This window comes from Theropithecus gelada, chromosome 1 (assembly GCF_003255815.1).
Source record: "Theropithecus gelada isolate Dixy chromosome 1, Tgel_1.0, whole genome shotgun sequence".
NCBI lineage: Eukaryota > Metazoa > Chordata > Mammalia > Primates > Cercopithecidae > Theropithecus > Theropithecus gelada.
The window spans coordinates 220,813,980-220,831,212 of NC_037668.1; the positions used below are offsets into that span (position 1 = coordinate 220,813,980).

Below are 17,233 nucleotides of genomic sequence, written 5' to 3' on the forward strand. Positions count from 1 at the left end.
TGCAATGTCCATAATCTTCCAAAGAAAAGGAGATGAATGATGCCTGTCCAAATATAGAAGAAACTCTCACGGCTTTCATATAGCAACAATAGGCCACATGCCTTCACACAGACACTAGAAATGAAGGCATGGTATCAAGTGATTTCAAACTTGAATTACATAAATATGTGCTTTTCAAAAAATCTAAAACTCTTTCAATGCACAGAGTATACTTTACTATTATTATGTTATTATTATTATTGAGACAGGGTCTTGCTCTGTTGCCCAGGTGGGAGTGAAGTTGCAAGATATCAGCTCACTGCATCCTCAACCTCCGGGCTCAAGCAATCCTCCCACCTGAGCCTTCGAAGTAGCTGGGACAACAGGCATGTGCCACCAAGCCTGGCTTTTATTTTACTTTTTGTAGAGATGAGGTTTTGCCATGTTGCCCAGGCTGGTCCCAAACTCCTGGGCTCAAGCATTCCCCCTACCTCGGCATCCAAAAGTGCAGCAATTATAGAAAAGAGCCACCATGTCTGGCACCAAAAGGTATACTTTAAATGTAATTAGAACTTCCCCAAAAGGTAAATCTCCTACTTATTTTAACTTTACTTTGGATTATTCTCTATAATAAACACTCAGATTTGCAGTAATATCTGAAAGTGTTAGTGACTTAGTGCTTTTTACTGTGAATTCTTGGACGTGCTTTGATGTAATTTTTGATTAGTTATTTTTTTCACATTTACTGCATCTGTAAAGTAGTTCTTAGTGTGAACACTCCGGTGTTTTCTAAGGTATATTTTTTGAACAAATGCTGTTTCTGCATTTATTACGAATGTAGAGTTTCTCTCCAATACAAAGTCTTTGAAGTTGAATAAAGTTTGAGCCACTGGAGGGTTTCCCTACAGTATAAATTCCTCTGTGTACAATAAGAGCTGTGATATCAGTGGAGGTGTTGAACCGGTCTTTCTATTTGTATTGTTCCTAGTCTAAACGTTTTAGTGCACTCAAAGGCTTACAGTTTGTAAATGGACTTTTGACAATCATTACATTTGTAACACTCTTATTCAGTAAAAATACTCTGCTGTGAAGTTGTGAATAGGTATTAAAGACTATGCCGGCCGGGCGCGGTGGCTCAAGCCTGTAATCCCAGCACTTTGGGAGGCCGAGATGGGTGGATCACGAGGTCAGGAGATCGAGACCATCCTGGCTAACACGGTGAAACCCCGTCTCTACTAAGAAATACAAAAAATAGCCGGGCGAGGTGGCAGCGCCTGTAGTCCCAGCTACTCGGGAGGCTGAGGCCGGAGAATGGCGGGAACCCGGGAGGCGGAGCTTGCAGTGAGCTGAGATCTGGCCACTACACTCCAGCCTGGGCGACAGAGCGAGACTCCGTCTCAAAAAAAAAAACAAAACAAAAAAAAAAATAAATAAAAATAAAGACTATGCCATATTGTTTAGATTTGTAGGATTTTTCTCAGGTGTGAATTTTCTCATGCATGGCAAGTTGTGCAGAGTGGTTAAAGGCTGTGCCACATTCCTCACACTTGTATGGTTTCTCTCTGGTATGAATTGTCTTATGTTTAGAAAGGTGTGAGCTCTGGCCAAAGGCTTTGCCACATTCTTCACATTTGTAGGGTTTCTCTCCAGTATGAATTCTCTTATGATTAGTAAGATATGAAAACCAGTTAAAAGCTTTGCCGCATTCATCACATTTGTAGGGTTTCTCTCCAGTATGAATTCTCTTATGTTGATTAAGGTAGGAGAACCAGGTAAAAGCTTTGCCACATTCCTCACATATGTAGGGTTTCTGCCCAGTATGAATTCTCTTATGCTGAATAAGGTATGAGAACCAAGTAAAAGCTTTGCCACATTCCTGACATTTGTATGGTTTCTCACCAGTATGAATTCTCCTATGTTCAGTCAGATGTGAGCTCTGGTTAAAGGCTTTTCCACATTCTTCACATTGGAAGGTTTTCTCTCCAGTATGAATTCTTTTATGTTGAGTAAGGTATGACAACAATTTAAAGACTTTGCCACATTCTTCACACTTGTAGGGTTTCTCTCCACTATGAATTCTCTTGTGTTGAGTAAGGTATGGGAACAACTTAAAGGATTTGCCACATTCTTCACATTTGTATGGTTTCTCTCCAGTATGAATTTTCTTATGTTTAGTAAGAATTGAGCACAGGTTAAAAGCTTTGCCACATTCTTCACATTTGTAGGTTTTCTTTTCAGTACGAATTTTCTCAATAATAGCAAGACTTGAGCAAGACTTAAAGACGTTATTACATCCTTCACATCTGCAATGTTGCTCTCCAACATGAATTCTCTTATAGTCAGTACAGTATGAGCGCTCATTAAAGGCTTTGCTACCTTTTTTACGTTGGTAGGGGTTCTCTCCAATATGGATTCTCCGCTGTTGAGTTGTTATTAAAGACATGCAAGAGACATTGCCACATTCTTTGCATTTGAATGGTTTTTCTCCAGTATGGCTTATCTTATGTTTATTTAGATTTGCAAATTTACTAAAACCTTTCACACATTTATTGCATTGAAAGTTTTTGTTATGAGTAGTTGCTGAGCATAAGTCAAGTCCATTATAACTTGCCTTCTGCCCTTTCCACTCACCCACAATTTCCCAGTCATTCCTTAAGCGTAATTTCTCAAGACAACATCTTTCATATCTTCTCAGCATCACTTTTTGGAATGAAATTTGCAGACCCTGCTCTGGCAAAATGTCTTCAGTAAGATAAGAAGACAAAGCTGGAAAAAATAAAAACAACAAATTATTCCACTTACTAGAAAACATACTTTACAAATCTAAGGCATAAAATTATACAAGCACATTAGCAAGATAGCATAATGAAATACTACAGGCCCTTATTCCTTCATAGTCATAATCCTAACAAAAATATACTAAACAAAATGCCATTATGTGAACCCTAAAAGCAGCTGAAGGGGGAAAAAAAAGAAATAACATACAATGAAGCTCCAATATGCCTCATCACAGACTTTTCACTGGAAACCTTACAGGCCAAGAGAGAGTGGCATGACATACTTAAAGTGCTGAAAGAAAAAAACCTTTACCCTATGATATTATATCCAGCAAAAATATCCTTCAAACATAAAGAGAAATAAAGATGGCCAAACAAAAGCTGAGGTATTTCATCAATACCAGACCTGTCCTACAAGAAATGCTAAAAGGAGTACTTCAATCAGAAAAGAACATTAATTAATAATAACATCATCTGAAGTTACAAAATTAACTGGTAATTGTAACAACACACAAAAACACAAAATAACACTATAACTCTGGTGTGTAAACTACTTTGATCCAAAGTGAAAACATTAAACGAAGGCTGGGCATGGCGGCTCATGACCTCACTTGCAGCACCAGACAAACCTACTAGACAGAAAATCAACGAAGAAACATAGCGCTTATCTGCACTATATGCCAAATGGATCTAATAGATAATTACAGAACATTTCATACAACAGCTGCACAATACACATTATTTTTCTCAGCACATGGATCATTCTCAAGGAGAGACCATATGTGAGGTCACAAAACAAGTCTTAAAACATTCCAAAAATGGAAATAATACCAAGCATTTTCTCTGACCACAATGGAATAAAACTAGAATGAAAAGAGGAATTTTGAAAACTATACAAATACACGGAAATTAAACAATATGCTCCTGAATGACCCGTGAGTTAAAAGAAATTCAGGAGGAAATTTAAAATTTCTTGAGACAAATGATAACAGAAACAAAATACATCAAAACCTATGGGATACAGCAAAAGCAGTACAAACAGGGACGTTTATAGCTATAACTGCTTACATGAAAAAAAAGGGAAAACTTCAACTAAACAATCCAACAATGCATCGTACAGAACTAGAAAAGCAAGAGCGAACAAAACCCAAAATTAGTGGAAGAAAAATAATGAAGCTCAGAACAGAAATAAATGAAATTAAAATTTTTTGAAAAATTCAAAAGATCAATGAAACAAAAAATTAGTTTTTTGAAAAGTTAAAATTGAGAAAAACCTCGAAGACATTAGTCTAAGCAAAAATTTATTGAGCAATACCCCACAAACACAGACAACCAAAAAAAAAAAAAATGGACAAATGGGAACATATCAAGTTAAAAAGCTTCTGCACAGCAAAGAATACAATCAACAAAGTGAACAGACAACCCACAGAATGGGAGAAAATACTTGAAAACTACTCATTTGACAAGAGATTAACAACCAGAAGTTACAAGGAGCTCAAACAACTCTACAGGAAAAATAATCTGAGCCAAAAAATGGTCAGGATATGTGAATAAACATTTCTCAAAACAAGACACAAATAGCAAACAGGCATATGAAAAGATTCTCAACATCACTGACCATCAGGGAAATGCAAATCAAAACTACAATGAGATATCATCTCACCCCAGATAAAATAACTTATATCCAAAAGCCAGGCAATAACAAACGCTGGTGAGAAACCCTGTACACTGTGGGGATTTAAATTAGTGCTACCACTATGAAGAACAGTTTGGAGGATTCTCAAAACACTAAAAATAGAGGTACCATATGATCCAGCAATCCCACTGCAGATGTATATGCCAAAGAAAGGAAATCAGTATATCAAAGATAGATGCACTTCTATGTTTGTTCCAGCACTATTCACAATAGCCAAATTTTGGCAGCAACCTAAGTATCCATCAACAGGCAACTGGATAAAGATAATGTACTACTTATAGGCCAGGCGCAGTGGCTCACAACTGTAATCCCAGCACTTTGGGAAGCCGAGGCGGGCGGATCCCGAGGTCAAGAGATTGAGACCATCCTGGCTAACACGGTGAAACCCCGTCTCTACTAAAAATACAAAAACAAAACTAGCCGGGTGTGGTGGCGGCGCCTGTAGTCCCAGCTACTCGGGAGGCTGAGGCAGGAGAATGGTGTCAACCCGGGAGGCGGAGCTTGCAGTGAGCCGAGATCGCGCCACCGTACTCCAGCCTGGGCGACAGAGCAAGACTCTGTCTCAGAAAAAAAAAAAAGAAAAAAAGAAAAAAAGAAAGAAAATGTACTACTTATAGACAATGGAGTACTATTCATCCTTAAGGATGAGATCCTGTCATTTGCAACAACATAGATGGAACCGAAGGTCACTATGTTAAGTAAAATAAGCCAGGCACAGAAAGGCAAACATTGCATGCTCTCACTTATTTGTGGAATCTAAAAGTCAAAACAATTAACTCATGGAGATAGAGAGTAGAAGAATGGTTATCAGAGGCTGGAAAGGGTACTGGGTGAGTGGGTGGGGGAGGTGGGGATGGTTAATGGGTGCAAGAAATTACTTAAAAAGAATGAATAAGACCTACTATTTAATAGCACAACAGGGTGACCATAGTCAAAAATAATTTCAGTTGTACGTTTTTAAATAACTTAAATAGTATAATCTGATTGTAATTCAAAAAATAAATGCTTGAGGGAATGGACACCCCATTTTCCCTGATATGCTTATTTCGCGTTGCATGCTTGTATCAAAATATCTTATGTACCTCATAAATACATACAATTTAAAAAAAAAATTTTTTTAAAGCCTTTCTGAGAACTCTAAAAATCAACGAAGGGTTTGCAGCACCTCAGGTGAGCACAATGCCATAAGCCCCATAGAAGTGGAAGGAAAGTGTGTTCCATTTACCCACCACAGCCATTCCTTTTTTCCAATATGGTATGGTGCCCTTAGGAGTAAACTTCTGACTTCTCCCTCATAAAATAAAGAAAATAGTGGCACATGTGTCCATACTTTTGGGGGCTTGAAAAAAACCGGTTGCTGTCTTCTATAACAGAGTACTGAATGGAATGATGGTATACTTTGACCGACAGGTTGGTTGTTTTGAAACCAGTAATAAATGATTGTTACAGCAGACAAGAAACTGCAGTACCAGAGATGGACAACAGACATAACAAGTAATTACAGCCTCTTAAGAGGAAACATGTGAAAACCTCTGTAATTAAGAAAATAGCCGGGCGCAGTGGCTCACGCCAGTAATCCTAGCCCTGGTCAACACGGTGAAACCCCATCTCTACTAAAAATACAAACATTAGTCAGGCATAGTGGTACGTGCCTATAATCCCAGCTACTTGGGAGGCTGAGGCAGGAGAATCGCTTGAATCCAGGAAGCAGACGGTGCAGTGGGCTGAGATTGCACCATTGAACTCCAGTCTGGGAGACACAGCGAGAGACTCTGTCTCAAACAAAACAAATCAAAACACCATTCCAGAGAAGACATATCCCAAGAACAAGTTTGAGAGGCTCCCATAATCTCTAGCCTGATCAATTGGTGTCAGAGTTTCCCAGAACAATGCCACTTTATAAAGATTGAAACAGGTGGCTTTTTGTTAATTTCAAATCTGAACAAAAGATTACAATGTATACAAAATATCAGGATACTTATGGCCCCAGAAAGGAAAAAGAAATATCCAGATAGCAACCCTAAAGAAATGGAGATAAATTATTTTTAAAAACTCAAAATAACCATGTGAATAATATTAATAAGTGAAATAAGAACATAGAAAACTAAATGAAATCAGTTGTCTTGGAAGATCAACCAAAAGATAAAAAGTATAAAAAGAAATAGAAATTATGGAGCTCAAGAATATAAGGTAAGCAAATGCTGAAAAAGTCATCAGTAGATCTACACTCAAGAAACACTAAAGGGGCTGGGTGTGGTGGCTCATGCCTGTAATCCCAGCACTTTGGGAGGCCAAGGTAGGAGGAATGCTTGAGGTCGGAAGTTCGGGACCAGCCTAGCCAACATGGTGAAACCCTATCTCTACTAAAAATACAAAAAAATTAGCTGGGCGTGAGGGAACAAACCTGTAGTCCCAGCTATAGGAAGGCTGAGGCACAAGAATTGCTTGAACCCGGGTGGCAGAGGAACAAAAGCGTAAAAATAATTATAAACATCTGTTCATATAAAAAGATATGATCAATGACATCAGTAACCTGAAGTTCAAGGCAGACGTACTGAGAAAAAAAATTTGTATGTAACTGAAGACATTACCAGTTTAAAATATATTGTTGTGGCTGGACACAGTGGGTCACACCTGTAATCCCAGCACTTTGGGAGGCTGAGGTGGGCAGATCACCTGAGGTCAGGAGTTGGAGACCAGCCTGGCCAAAATGGCAAAACCCTGTCTCTACTAAAAATATGAAAATTAGGCCGGGCGCGGTGGCTCAAGCCTGTAATCCCAGCACTTTGGGAGGCCAAGACGGGTGGATCACGAGGTCAGGAGATCGAGACCATCCTGGCTAACATGGTGAAACCCGGTCTCTACTAAAAAAATACAAAAAACTAGCCGGGCAAAGTGGTGGGCGCCTGTAGTCCCAGCTACTCGGGAGGCTGAGGCAGGAGAATGGCGGGAACCCGGGAGGCGGAGCTTGCAGTGATCTGAGATCCGGCCACTGCACTCCAGCCTGGGCAACCAAGCGAGACTCCGTCTCAGAAAAAAAAAAAAAAGAAAGAAAATTAGCTGGGCATGGTGGCACGTGCCTGTAATCCCAGCTACCCAGGAGGCTGAGGCAGCAGAAACGCTTGAGCCCGGGAGGCAGAGGTTGCAGTGAGCTGAGATCATGCCACTCCAATCCAGCCTGGGTGACAGAGCGAGACCCTATCTCAAAGAAACAAAACAAAACAAAAAACAAACAAAAAACCAAAAGTGAACAACTCACAGGAGACAAAAAAGACAATAAATAAAAGGTTTTGTTCACAGAAAACCTACGACAAATGTATGTCTGTTTGTGTATTTACATCTACATCTGTTTCTCACCAGGGTTTACAATATATAAAGCAAATATTTACAGAAATGAAGCAAGAAGTACACAGGGAACAGGGGGTCTTGAAAGCACCATAAAACAATGACAACCAACAGACATCTAGAGAACACCCTAAACAACAGAATCCACAATATTCTCAACAGCTCAGAAAACATTCTCCTTGATAGACCACCTGTCAGGCCACAAAACAAAGTCTTAACTAATTTTTAAAAATGGAAATATTATAGATTATTATTTATGATCAAAATGGAATAAAACAAGAAATCAGTAACAGAAAGAAAACTGAAACATTCGGTCAGGCACGGTGGCTCACGCCTGTCATCCCAGCACTTTGGGAGGCCGAGGAGGGTGGATCACGAGGTCAGGAGATCGAGACCATCCTGGCTAACACGGTGAAACCCCGTCTCTACTAAAAAATACAAAAAATTAGCCGGGCGTGGTGGCAGGTGCCTGTAGTCCCAGCTACTCGGGAGGCTGAGGCAGGAGAATGGTGTGAACCCAGGAGGCGGAGCTTGCAGTGAGCCGAGATCGTACCACTGCACTCCAGCCTGGGTGACAGAGCGAGACCCGTCTCAAAAAATAAATAAATAAATAAAAACCTGAAACATTCACAAATACACGGAAGTTCAACAACACACACTTGAGCATGTTCTTCTTTGTGGGCTGGAAGACTTAATATTATGAAGATGTTCATGTCACCCAAGTGACCTACTGATTCAGGGCAATCCTTTCAAGTTCACAATTTCATTTTTGCAGAAATAGAAAAGGCAACTCTAAAATTACACAGCAAGTGAAGGAACCATGAAGAGAGCAATAATCTCCACAAAGAAGAACAATGTTGCAGGTATCATACTTTCTGATTTTAAAATACATTACCATCGGCACGTCGCGTGGCTCATGCCTGTAATCACAGCACTTTGGGAGGCCGAGATGGGTGGATCGCCTAAAGTCACAAGTTTAAGACCAGCCTGGCCAACATGGTGAAACCCCATCTCTACTAAAAATACATGGTGGCACATGCCTGTAATCCCAACTGCTTGGGAGGCTGAGGCAGGACAATGACCTGAACCTGGGAGGCAGAGGTTGCAGTGAGCCGAGATTGCGCCACTGCATTCCAACCTGGGTGACAGAGCCAAGATTCTCTCTCAAAAAAAGAAAAAAAAAAAAGAAGCTGTGGTAATTAAAACCGTTTGGTATTGGCATAAAGGCAGACAATTAGGTCAATGAAACAGAATACAGAACACAGAAATAAACCTCCACATATATGGGCACATGAAAAGTTATTTGCATACCCATATTTATTGCAACATTATTCACAAAAGCTAATAAGGGAAAACAACCCAAACTTACGTCACCAAATGAATGGCTAAATATAATTCAGAATACACAAATAGGCTGGCAGTGGGAGGCCCGTACCTGTAATCCCAGCACTTTGGGAGGCCAAGGCGGGTAGATCACCTGAGGTCAGGAGTTTGAGACCAGCCTGGCCAACATGACGAAACTCTCTCTCTACTAAAAATACAAAAAATAAATAGCCAGGCATGGTGGGGCGCGCCTGTAGTCCCAGCAACCCCGGAGGCTGAGGTGGGAGAATCAGTTGAATCTGGGAGGTGGAGGCTGCAGTGAGCTGAGGTCAGGCCATGCATTCCAGCCTTGGTGACAGAGTGAGACTCCTTACAACACAATTAACTCACACTAGCACCACAGACGCCCAAGAAATCGAGATGTCTCAAAAAAATCCCCCCCACAAATAATGGAATATTACTCAGCTTTTAAAAAGCAGGAAATGTGGTAAAATCTACAATAAAGATGAATCTTTAAGAAAAGCCCTTTGTCCTGATGTGATTATTATGCATTGCATGCCTGTATCACAGTATCTCATGTACCAGATAAATATATACACCTACTATGTACGCTTACAAATTAAAAATGAAAATCTTGGTGACATGCTAAACAAAATAACCCAGTCCCAAAAAGATAGAGACTATACAAATCCATTTATATGAGATATCTGAAACAGACCCTTAAAAACAAATATAGAATGGTGTTTCTAAAGGGCCAGGCAAATACACACACACACATCATAAAGAAAATGTCCTGGCATGTCTTCTGCAAGTACATTTATCTCTAAGTTTGTTTGCTTGTAACATTTATAAAGGCAAACAAACTTACAGATAAATGTACTGGTAATAAACGATGTGATTGTTGAATTATTCACTTTTGCACCATAATGTCTTGAAGTGTACAGAACTGAATGTGTTCATAAAAATTATAATACATAAGTAAAAATTGTTCATGTGTGGTAGCTCAGGCCTATAATCCCACCACTTTGAGAGGTCGAGGTGGAAGGATTGCTTGAGGCCAGGAGTTTGAGACCAGCCTGGATAATAGAGTGAGAACCCATCTCTATAAAAAATAAATAAATAAATAAAAAGTCCAGGCGCGGTGACTCACGCCTATAATCCCAGCACTTTTGGGAGGCTGAGGCTGGTGAACCACTTGAGGTCAGGAGTTCAAGATCAGCCTGGTCAACGTGGTGAAACCTTGTCTCTACTAAAAATATAAAAATTAGCCAGATGTGGTGGTGGGCACCTGTAATCCCAGTTACTGGAGAGGCTGAGGCAGGAGAATCTCTTGAACCCCAGAGGCAGAGGGTGCAGTGAGCTGAGATCGTGCCACTGCACTCCAGCCAGGGCGACAGAGCAAAAGTCTGTCTCGAGAAAAAAAAAAGAAAATAACTACCATACAAGACAGCAATCTCACATCTGAGTGTGTGTTTGTATAAAATCAACAGAAATAAAATCAGTATCTCAAATAAATATCTGCATCCCCATGTTCATTATAGCATTAGTCACAATTTTCAAGATATAGAAACAATGAGGCCGGGCGCGGTGGCTCAAGCCTGTAATCCCAGCACTTTGGGAGGCCGAGACGGGCGGATCACGAGGTCAGGAGATCGAGACCATCCTGGCTAACATGGTGAAACCCCGTCTCTACTAAAAAATACAAAAAACTAGCCGGGCGTGGTGGCGGGCGCCTGTAGTCCCAGCTACTCGGGAGGCTGAGGCAGGAGAATGGCGTGAACCCGGGAGGCGGAGCTTGCAGTGAGCCGAGATCCGGCCACTGCACTCCAGCCTGGGCGGCAGAGCGAGACTCCGTCTCATAAAAAAAAAAAAAAAAAAAAAAAAAAGAAACAATGTAAATCTTTGTGAATGCTGAATGGATAAAGAAAATGTTTACGTAGATGTAATAAGAGTATTATTAAGCAATAAACATAATGAAATCCTGCCATTCTAACAACATGCTAAGTGAAATAAGCCAAACACAGAAAAACAAATACTTCCTGTTCTTCTCACTCATATGAGGAATCTTAAAAGGTTGAACTAGAAGCAGAAGACAGAGGTGACTGCCAAGGGGTAGGAAAATGGAAGATGTAGTATTACAAGGGCACTATAAGCTTTCAGTTATAAAATAAATAAGCTTTGGAAATCTAATGAATAGCATTATGAGTACAGTTAATAATGTTTTGTATGCTTAAAATCTGTATTAACACAGCAGACAAGTGTTTTCAACATAAAAATAACTATGTGAAGTGACAGGTGTGTTCATTAACTTAACTGTATTAATCATTTCACTATATATAGATATCAAATCATGACACTGTACACAATAGTTATCCAATTTTTATTTGTGTAAAAAAATCACATTATACACATACATATCTACACACACATATCTATAAATGACACAGACCCACGAAGTTTCATACTAAACAAGAGAAAATTATAAAATGACAGTTATTTTAAAGGAAGGTAACAAGTGGGAGTTTACTATATAATCAGTAATGTTCTACACTCCCCAACGACCCAGCGTATTTAAGAAATCTAGGATGTGAGTAGATATATTAAACTGAGAACAGCTGAGAAATTTGGGCACATAGGGTTTAAATTACAAATCTCAGTTCACACAAAAGAAATAACATTTTTAAGTAAACAACACTGGACTTTCTTATATTTAGGGAGATGCTTAGTCTTCTGATAAAATTACTATCAATTTCTGTAGAATCACATTTGAAATCTCCACAGGGTAAGTCATAAAGGAGAAAACATATATCTGTTGTGGGATTTCTGAACCAAATACCAGTATCACCATTACTCTCACGTGTTCCAGATGCAATGCAAAAAGGGATCTTAAAAAATATTTTAGGCTAGGTGCGGTGGCTCACGCCTGTAATCCTAGCACTTTGGGAGGCTAAGGCAGGTGGATCACGAGGTCAGGAGACTGAGACCATACTGGCTAACATGGTGAAACCCCATCTCTACTAAAGTACAAAAAAAATTGGCCGGGTGTGGTGGCAGGCGCCTGTAGTCCCAGCTACTCGGGAGACTGAGGCAGGGGAATCGCTTGAACCTGGGAGGCAGAGGTTGCAGTGAGCCAAGATTGTGCCACTGCACTCCAGCTTGGGTGACAGAGCGAGACTCCATCTCAAGAAAATTATGTGTGTGTGTATATATATATATAATTTTTAGCAGAGTTCCTCAAAAATATGCAGCCAGTTCCATGTCCCCCAAAGCAATGGAAGAGCAGTCAGCTCATGCAGTCCCCTATGACCTACGAAGATGACTGTGACGCTCACTGTGAACTTGAAGGAAAATCACTGAAGGGAAGTACAGTCCTTAGATAATTTAAGAGCATGAGATAGAAGATGCCCCTATGTGAGAGCAAGAGAAAGAAATCCAGGCTTCTCAGAAGCCATTTCCATGGGAGTAGAGCTTCCCAAACCACATTTTAAAGTCTGGCTTCCTCCTTGATCCTCAGACCCCCTACGTATGTTTGCTTCATTCACTCCCACCTACCTGAGTGTTTGGCTGTCTTCTCTGTGTTCACATTCCAGGGCTCTTTCCTTGCCTCCAGATAGATGATCAGTTCTGGCTTAGACATAGCAAGACCTGTTTTATTAGAAAAAAGGTGCATGATTCTTGTGGGGATTCTTGAACTACCAACCTTTCACTGTGCTCAGTAGAGAAGAGAAAACATCACATTAGATCCTAGAAAGTTAACTCCAGAATACTGTTTTCTGACAGAGCCTTTAATATATTCAGGAAGTGTTTTAAATCTGTGAGTCCTCGGCTCTGCTACCAAGAACTATACTAACTGGATCAAAAATTGGTGGTGGAAACTGGATTTTGAAGTGGGGGCAACAATATTTGATACTACTGAATTTCTAGAATTACCACCAATCTAGAGCAAGGATGTACATCAGCTGAAGAGAAAGGTTGATGTCAAGGCAAAACATCTTGAAAGTTTTGTTTCCTACACCAAGGAATCCCCAAGGTTTTCTTGAAAGCAGTGATCTGAAACTCATTCATGCAAATCAGAAACTCCCAGAAAACATTCTACAACGGAAAAAGATGAGATCCTTACGGTGAAATAGGAATTGCATATTGAAGTGATCCTCACCAAGGGAGAACAGGTTTCTGTAGTTCTCTAACATCACATCCCTGTACAAATTCCGCTGGGCAGGGTCCAGGCATTCCCACTCCTCTGGAGAGAATTCTAGAGCCACATCCCTGAATGCCAATAGTCCCTGAAAAAGAAAACATTTACCAAGTGGCCATGGCAGAGTTCGACTCCAGGCAAGGAGACAGAGTGAAGAGAACTGGCTCTGACTTATATGAGTGACTAGAATTATCAAAGAAGATAATTTTTTTTTTTTTTTTTGAGACGGAGTCTTGCTCTGTCACCCAGGCTGGAGTGCAGTGGCCGGATCTCAGCTCACTGCAAGCTCCGCCTCCCGGGTTTACGCCATTCTCCTGCCTCAGCCTCCCGAGTAGCTGGGACTACAGGCGCCCGCCACCTTGCCCGGCTAGTTTTTTGTATTTTTTAGTAGAGACGGGGTTTCACCGTGTTAGCCAGGATGGTCTCGATCTCCTGACCTCGTGATCCGCCCGTCTCGGCCTCCCAAAGTGCTGGGATTACAGGCTTGAGCCACCGCGCCCGGCCAAATAAGATAATTTTTAACACACAAATATACTCTAGGCCAGGTGCTGTGGCTCACGCCTGTAATCCCAGCACTTTGAGAGGCCGAGGAGGGCGGATCACGAGGTCAGGAGATCGAGACCATCCTGGCTAACATGTTGAAATCCCGTCTCTACTAAAAAATACAAAAAAAAATTAGCCAGGCATGGTGGTGGATGCCTGTAGTCCCAGCTACTCGGGAGGCTGAGGCAGGAGAATGGCGTGAACCCGGGAGGCGGAGCTTGCAGTGAACCGAGATCCGGCCACTGCACTCCAGCCTAGGGGACAGAGCGAGACTCCATCTCAAAACAAACAAACAAACAAAAAAGATCCACAAACCAATGTAGATACTCTACTTTTGTGCATAATATAGTATAAAATTAAGGGCATCAACTCAAGCACTGATATATTCACATCCTACAGGATAAGTCGTGTATTGTTCTCACATGGAGAAGTCAGGGTGAGTTAGAAGGTACTTCTCAAATTTTAACAAGCATGTCAATGAAGTAGAAATCTTGTTAAAATGCAGGCACGGGCTGGGTGCAGTGGCTCACACCTGTCATCCCAGTACTTTGGGAGGCTGAGGTGGGTGGATCACCTGCAAGTCAGGAGTTCAAGACCAGCCTGGCCAACACGGTGAAACTCCATCTCTGCTAAAAATACAAAAAATTAGCCAGGCATGGTGGTGGGCGCCTGTAATCCCAGCTACTTGGGAGGCTGAGGCAGGAGAATTGCTTGAACCTAGGAGGTGGAGATTGCAGTGAGCCAAGATAACGCCATTGTACTCCAACCTGGGCAACAAGAGTGAAACTTCATCTCAAAAAACAAACAAACAAATAAAATGCATGCATGGTGGCTCATGCCTCTATTCCCAGCACTTTGGGAGGCCGAGGTGGGTGGATCACTTGAGTTCCAGAGTTTGAGATCAGCCTGGGCAACATGGCGAAACCTCATCTTTACAAAAAATACAAAAATTAGCCATGATGGCCCATGCCAGCGGTCCCTGTGACTTGGGAAGCTGAGATGAGAGAATTTCCTGAGCCTAGGAGGCAGAGGTTGCAGTGAGCTCAGGTCACACCACTGCACTCCAGCCTGGATGACAGAGTGAAACCCATCTGAAAAAAAAAAAAATTCTTTTTTTTAGTGTAGATTTTGATTCAGCAGATCTGGGATGAAGCCTGAATTTCTGACTTTCTAACAGGCTAGCCAGCGGCGCTTGTGCTTCTGGCTCAAGAAGAATATTTTGTCAAACATCCAGTAAATAGCAGAGCCTACATTCATCCCAGTTGATTCGACCAGTAAGCAAACATGAGAGCCTTCATTTTCTAGAGAAAGCTGTATGCAAAGAGAATCTAAAGAGAAAAAGAAGTTTCCTGATTAATTGTGATTATTTATGTACATCAATCAGTAAATCTTCCCAAAATACTTATTAATAACAAAAGGAAAAATAATTAACCCTATGGTGGAAAATTCTGGCAGACAGCACTTTATTCAAGTGAATAAAATTAACATAAATTACAATAGGAAAATTGGCATCGTGTGCTAATACACACAAGAGGTACAACATCACTGCTGCTTTCTTGGCCAGTAAATTATTACTGAATATAAATAAATTATTGCCCAGTAAATTACTGAAAAAATTACGTAACAATTACACAAAAAGTTACCTTAATTAAATTACAATCGGCCGGGCGTGGTGGCTCACGCCTGTAATAGCAGCACTTTGGGAAGCTGAGGTGGGTGGATCACGAGGTCAGGAGATGGAGACCATCCTGGCTAACATGGTGAAGCCCGTCTCTACTAAAAAAATACAAAAAACTAGCCAGGCATGGTGGCGGGCGCCTGTAGTCCCAGCTACTCAGGAGGCTGAGGCAGGAGAATGGTGTGAACCTGGAAGGCGGAGCTTGCGGTGAGCCAAGATAGCACCACTGCACTCCAGCCTGGGCGACAGAGCGAGACTCTGTCTCAAAAAAAAAAAAAAAGGAAAGAAAGAAGGCTCTGGGATATAGGGGAGAAAGAGTGTACAGAGCTCACTGACTATCACAACAAAAGGTTCGGGGGAGTAAGTTAGGCAGGAACATCAGAAGTAGAGACATATTTGTGGGTTCTAAACACATGACATTCCACAAAAAAAAAAGTGGACACAGTCCCTGAATCCGGACACATTCTCCTGAGAACCATTCGTTTCTTCGTCTTCCTCCTCCATTTCTGGGATTCCTTCTCAGGTGAGAGTCTCTGGGCCAATCACACCTGCATCCTGTAAGCCTTTAAAAGGGTCAGCACAACCCTTTCCCCTTCTACCACCACATCCACAGGAAGAAAATCCTAGAGGTTCATAAAAAGTACACGCTCCCTGTCCTTTTATCACAGAAAAGAGTCAGGAACAATGAGCTCCTACATAAAGATCAAAATGTGTGTTTCTTTGTTTTCCGGTGCCCTTGTCCTCCAAAGACTCCAGCAATTGCCGCTGCAGCCACGGGAATATGGGCCACACTGACCCACCTCTACCAAACCCAAGCAGAGCAGGCCCTGTAACCTTTCTTTGGAACAAAGGCTGAACTCAACTCTCATGAATATATCTGGGAGCCCTCATGCATGGCCCTGGCTTCACTTAGAATCATCTGGAACACTTAAAACAATATGGATGCTCCCACCCAGACCAACAGACAGAATCGGGGAGGGAAGCACAGAGGTGACAGTATTGCTTTAAACTGGCCATGTCATCCTAATTGAAGCCTGGGGTGAGAGCCACTTAGCTAAGTATTACCCCTCGAGTCTCAACGTACAGATAAATAATTTGGTATTCCAGGCCCTAGTCTAAGTAATGTGATTCCAGAGGTTTAGAAGGGGTCTACAATTGGCTTCTTGCATGCTGATGCTGCCTCTCCTAGACCATTATGGTAGCACTCAGCTAGAGAAAGCAGGCACAGCACTGAGTCCCTTACACTCAGCGCTGTGATCACAACACAAATACTTATGGTCTAAAGTGAAGGTCACAAATCAGCATCCTGAAACATGGCATTCTCTGCTGGCCCTTATCAAGCTGGACCCCTATGGACTCCAGTAGGAATGGCATCATGTCCAACAGACCAAAGAAGAGACCTGGAGCCGGCCGGGCGCGGTGGCTCAAGCCTGTAATCCCAGCACTTTGGGAGGCCAAGGCGGGTGGATCACGAGGTCAGGAGATCGAGACCATCCTGGCTAACATGGTGAAACCCCGTCTCTACTAAAAATACAAAAAAAAACTAGCCGGGCGTGGTGGCGGGCGCCTGTAGTCCCAGCTACTCGGAGGCTGAGGCGGGAGAATGGCGTGAACCCGGGAGGTGGAGCTTGCAGTGAGCCGAGATCGCCACTGCACTCCAGCCTGGGCGACAGAGCGAGACTCCGTCTCAAAAAAAA

General features: G+C 41.7%; 1 protein-coding gene across 1 annotated transcript in view; it reads right to left on the reverse strand.

The window, feature by feature from the left end:
- Window positions 1-1,456: 1,456 nt before the first annotated feature.
- Window positions 1,457-17,233, reverse strand: part of ZNF695 (zinc finger protein 695) — a 34,439-nt gene continuing 18,662 nt past the window's right edge. The window contains exons 2-4 of the mRNA XM_025403815.1: window positions 13,241-13,403; window positions 12,673-12,765; window positions 1,457-2,745 (exon numbers count right to left, since the gene is read on the reverse strand). Coding sequence (XP_025259600.1) covers window positions 1,457-2,745; window positions 12,673-12,765; window positions 13,241-13,403 — 1,545 coding nt within the window. The remainder of the gene's footprint in view (window positions 2,746-12,672; window positions 12,766-13,240; window positions 13,404-17,233) is intronic.